Source organism: Cebus imitator, unplaced genomic scaffold, assembly GCF_001604975.1.
Source record: "Cebus imitator isolate Cc_AM_T3 unplaced genomic scaffold, Cebus_imitator-1.0 Scaffold260, whole genome shotgun sequence".
NCBI classification, from domain to species: domain Eukaryota; kingdom Metazoa; phylum Chordata; class Mammalia; order Primates; family Cebidae; genus Cebus; species Cebus imitator.
In genome coordinates, this window is record NW_016107575.1 from 1,776,714 (window position 1) to 1,781,562 (window position 4,849).

The 4,849-nt window shown below is 44.9% G+C and overlaps 1 protein-coding gene across 1 annotated transcript in view; it reads right to left on the reverse strand.

The window, feature by feature from the left end:
- Positions 1 to 4,849, reverse strand: part of DENND2A (DENN domain containing 2A) — a 116,135-nt gene that overhangs the window by 40,177 nt on the left and 71,109 nt on the right. The window contains 2 exon segments of the mRNA XM_037728272.1: positions 45 to 54; positions 786 to 964. Of these exon segments, the coding sequence (XP_037584200.1) occupies positions 45 to 54; positions 786 to 964 (189 nt within the window).

Below are 4,849 nucleotides of genomic sequence, written 5' to 3' on the forward strand. Positions count from 1 at the left end.
AAAAAAAAAAAAAAAAAAAAGAAAAAAGTCAATGAGACTGAGACCAAAATGTAACTGTGGCCTAAAAGGAAATGTGGTGCTTTGTTTCCACCCTGGGCTGTCTGTCATTCCATCATCTGAGCTGCCCCATTGTACAAAACACAATTGTCACTCACTCTGGTGGCTGAAGCAGGGAAGAGCCTGGGTGCTGCCCTCAGGGAGCCGAGCCTGTGTGAGTGGCGCCTGCTCATCTAGGGATGTGACTCAGGGAGGGAGCAGCTGAAGAGTGGGACAGTTCTCTGACCCTCTTGGAACTGCTCCAGGGCAGCTCTCTCAGAGCATGGTCTGGAAACAGCAGCCCCGAGGCTTGGACAATCCTTAAAGACTGCTGAGCCACCCTCAAGGAACGTGGTACCCCTTAAACACAGGACCCCGCAGCCTACTGAGTCTGGCCAAATGCTGAAATATCTGGTAATAAAAACACTGGTGTCTAATAACATGCGATGAAGCAGAAATGTAAATGGATCCCACTCCAAGAAACAGCTGGATAGGCTACTGAAAAGAGGTTTCAGGATGAGGACAGGGAAGGGCAATGTTTCCCTAAATTTTCCCAGGCTAAGAAAAGTTACCTCCCCCCGGGCTTCTGAAACAAACACATCCCCAGATTGAGTGGGAGGCCTGGGAGGCCTGCAGGCTGGGCAGGTGACTCCCACCATCAGGGAAGCTTTAAAAACACCCCTGGGGGAAAGCTCTAGGCCAGGGCCCACTAGGACTGCTTAATGGTAGGACCGACTCATGGGGTCTACCACCTGTAACCCCATCTCTAAGTCCCTCCTTAGTCTTTGGGGTTGGGAAGGGGAAATGCCAGTTCATACCTGGTGAACTGCTGGACAGGAACCCAATCCTTGGCATCGGGGAAACAGAACTGGGGAATGGCTTTCAATTGGTCCTCAGCCTCTCTCATGAACTTGAAAGACCTTTCCAACTGCAGGGAGAAAGGTGAGAGAAGGTTCAAGAACAAACCCCAATGTGGAAGAGTGAGGTAGATGATGGCAAGGATGGCCTTTCCCACCTTTCGGCACTGGTGACTGCCACCTTAACCTCTTCCCTTGGGAAAAGCTTGCAGCTCTGTCTGCTGGGGCATTTTCCCCCCAGGGCACTTCCAACTATACACTTCTGGGAGAAGTCAGGAGGAAAAAATAGTATGCTTTAGAGAAACGTTCTCTATGCTTGACATTCTAGACTGTAACTATGAATAAGAAAAAACTGCCAGCAATCCTTTCCAAATAGGAGGCTCAGGAATCTGGAACGGAGAGCCTCCAACCAGGCCTTTCTATCTCTGGGCCCAGGCAAAGCTGTCCCTTCTCAGTTCAGGCACACTGTTACAACACTCTCAGTGAATAAATCCAGTAAAATCATATTATGCTGGGAAATTCAACTAATTTCAGACAGTCATTGAGCATTGGAACTACAAAGGAGCATGACACCATCTAGCCTGACATTCTTATGTCAGAGAGAAGGAAATAAGCCCTGAGATGTGAAGTGACGTGTCCCAGTCATATGAGTTAATGTTCAAACTAGGAAAAAAAGTGATCTTAATCTTTTTTTCTCTCTGATATTCTAGCACATCATGTAGTATCTGACATATCAAAGACTAGATAAATGTTATCTTATTAAAAAACAGGATGCGCACTTTGGGAGGCCAAGGCAGGAGGATTGCTTGAGGCTAGGAGCACAAAAGCAGCCAGGGCAACATAGCGAGACCCCATTTCTATGGGAAAAAAAAAAAAAAAAGAACAGGGGCTGGTGTGGTGGCTCACATCTGTAATCCCAGCACTTTGGGAGGCGAGGTGGGTGAATCACCTGAGGTCAGTTTTAAGGACCAGCCTGGCCAACATGGCAAAACCCCATCTGTACTAAAAATACAAAAAAATTAGCTGGGCATGGTGGTGGGCACCTGTAGTCCCAGGTGCTCGAGAGGCTAAGGCACAAGAATTGCTTGAATCCAGGAGGTGAAGGTTGCAGGGAGCTAAGATCATGTCACTGCACTCCAGCCTGGGTGACAGAACAAGATGCTGTCTAAAAAAAAGAAAAAGAACAGGATGAATTCATAAAGTCTGATTTAGAGATTATATTTAAAGTCATGAGCTTATTTTGCTTATGAACAGAAATTTGTGATTTTTTTCATCTATCTCTCTATGCATACATATATATATTTTTAGAACCAGAGTCTTGCTATGTTGCCTAGGCTGGACTTGAACTCCTGAGCTCAAGCAATCCTCCTGTTCAGCCTCCGAAGTAGCTGGAATTACAAGTGCATATCATTGCACCTAGCCATAAATCTACTTTTAAAAAGCACCCCAGATACAAGTGTGGAAAACACAAAAGAATAATTTCTAATTATCTATTATTCATATTTGCTTATAAATGGGTACTTTTTCATGTGAGGAGAATTGTAGGCTTTGTTGCTGTTAATAGGTTTATACTTGTTAAATTTCCTTCATAAAAAGTTAAAGAGGGCTGGACACGGTGGTTCACGCCTGTAATCCTAGCACTTTGGGAGGCCGAGGTGGGTGGATTGCCTGAGGTCAGGAGTTCAAGACCAGCCTGGCCATCATGGTGAAACCACATCTTTAAAAATAAAAAATAAAAAAGTTAAAAAAAATACATCATGCTAAAGTTACCTACAGTAATTTGAAATATCACACATCTGAATATCTGAGGTTAGGAGTTTATAACATTTAACCTAAATACAACGTCTAATCTACATTTTTTTTTTCTCTTTTTTTTTTTTGAGACAGAGTCTCACTCTGTTGCCTAGGCTGGAGTACAGTAGTGTGATCTCAGCTCACTGTAGCCTCTGCCTCCTGGGTTCAAGTGATTCTCCTGCCTCAGCCTCCTGAGTAGCTGTGATTACAGGCAGGCACCACCACACCTGTTTTTTGTTTTTTTTTTTAATGTATTTTCAGTAGAGACAGGGTTTCACCATGTTGGCCAGGCTGGTCTTGAACTCCTGGCCTCAAGTGATCTGCTCACCTTGGCCTCTCAAAGTTTTGGGATTACAGGCATGAGCCACTGCGCTTGGCCCTAACCTAAACTTTTTCTGTAATAATTTGCATCAATTTCTTTGTTTCCAATAGCTTGCTAGTGAGCTCCACTTTTTATTTATTCTTTTGAGACAGAGTCTTGCTCTGTCACCCAGGCTGGAGTGCAATGTCGCAACCTTGGCTCACTGTAACATCCACCTCCTGGATTCGAGCGATTCAAGCCTCCTGAGTAGCTGCAATTACAGGTGCCTGCCACCATGGCCGGCTAATTTTTGTATTTTTGTATTTTTTTTTCTTTTTGAGACAGAGTCTCACCCTGTTGCCCAGACCGAAGTGTAATGGCATGACCTCTGCTCACTGCAAACTCTGCCTTCCAGGTTCAAGTGATTCTCCTGCCTCAGCCTCCTGAGTAGCTGGGATTACAGGCATGCACCACCACTCCCAGCTAATTTTTGTATTTTTAGTAGAGATAGGGTTTCACCATGCTGGTCAGGCTGGTCTCGAACTCCCAGCCTCAGACGATCTGCCTTCCTTGGCCTCCCAAAGTGCTGGAATTACAGGCATGAGCCACCGTGCCCCACCTAATTTTTGTATTTTTAATAGAGATGGGGTTTCACCATGTTGGCCAGGCTGGTCTTGAACTCCTGAACTCAATTGATCCACCTGCCTCAGCCTCCCAAAGTGCTAGGATTACAGGCACGAGCCACCATGCCCAGCCTGAGCTCCACTTTAAAACACCCTTGCAGACAGTTTCTGAAGCTGGCAGGCCAGCAGTCCTGTTCACTGCTCCTGAGGGTCAACGAGCCTTCCCAAGGTTATCCTGTGTCAGAGACAGGAGGTCTCTGAAGAAGAGTATCCAAAGGCACAGAGCAGCACCAGACTGATTGTTTCCAACTTTAAAAACTGCTTCCAATATGATTCCCCTCAGGCTAGGCCAAATTTAATTGAAGACATGGGGTACCACTAACACTAGTGGTTGAGACAGCAATCAATCAGTAAAACACAGTCACCATTAATAGACATAGTTGTCCTTTAGTTGTTCTTCTTCAGAATAGTCACTATTTCTTTTCTATATAAACAGTTCTCTCTTCCATCCATGACACAGACGAACCCAGTTGGCCCAGGAACAGTCTTTGAGTTGGTAATTCACAAGCCCAGACTGTCCCCTAAACTGTAATTTTGACTGTTCTTGCACAGTCATGCAAAGAAGCAAATACCAGCTGGGTGTGATTATAGGAAGGAGTCATTAATCACCACAGAGTGAATGACTTAAATTATAAAGAATACCAAAGAAATGACCAGCCAAGAATATCAAAGGGAGGAAGAATACCAAAGGGAGGAAGAATTTCAAAGGGAAGAAGAATACCAAAGGGAAGAAGAATAGCAGAGGGAAGAAGAATAGCAGAGGGAGGAAGAATACCAGAGGGAGGAAGAATAGCAGAGGGAGGAAGAATACCAGAGGGAGGATGAATTCCAGAGGGAGGAAGAATACCAAAGGGAGGAAGAATACCAAAGGGAGGAAGAATTCCAAAGGGAGGAAGAATACCAAAGGGAAGAAGAATTCCAAAGGGAGGAGGAATACCAAAGGGAGGAAGAATACCAAAGGGAGGAAGAATTCCAAAGGAAGAATACCAAAGGGAAGAAGAATACCAGAGGGAAGAAGAATACCAGAGAGAGGAAGAATACCAGAGGGAGGAAGAATTCCAAAGGGAGGAAGAATACCAAAGAGAAGAAGAATTCCAAAGGGAGGAAGAATACCAAAAGGAAGAAGAATACCAAAGGAGGGAAGAAGAATACCAAAGGGAGGAAGAATTCCAAAGGGA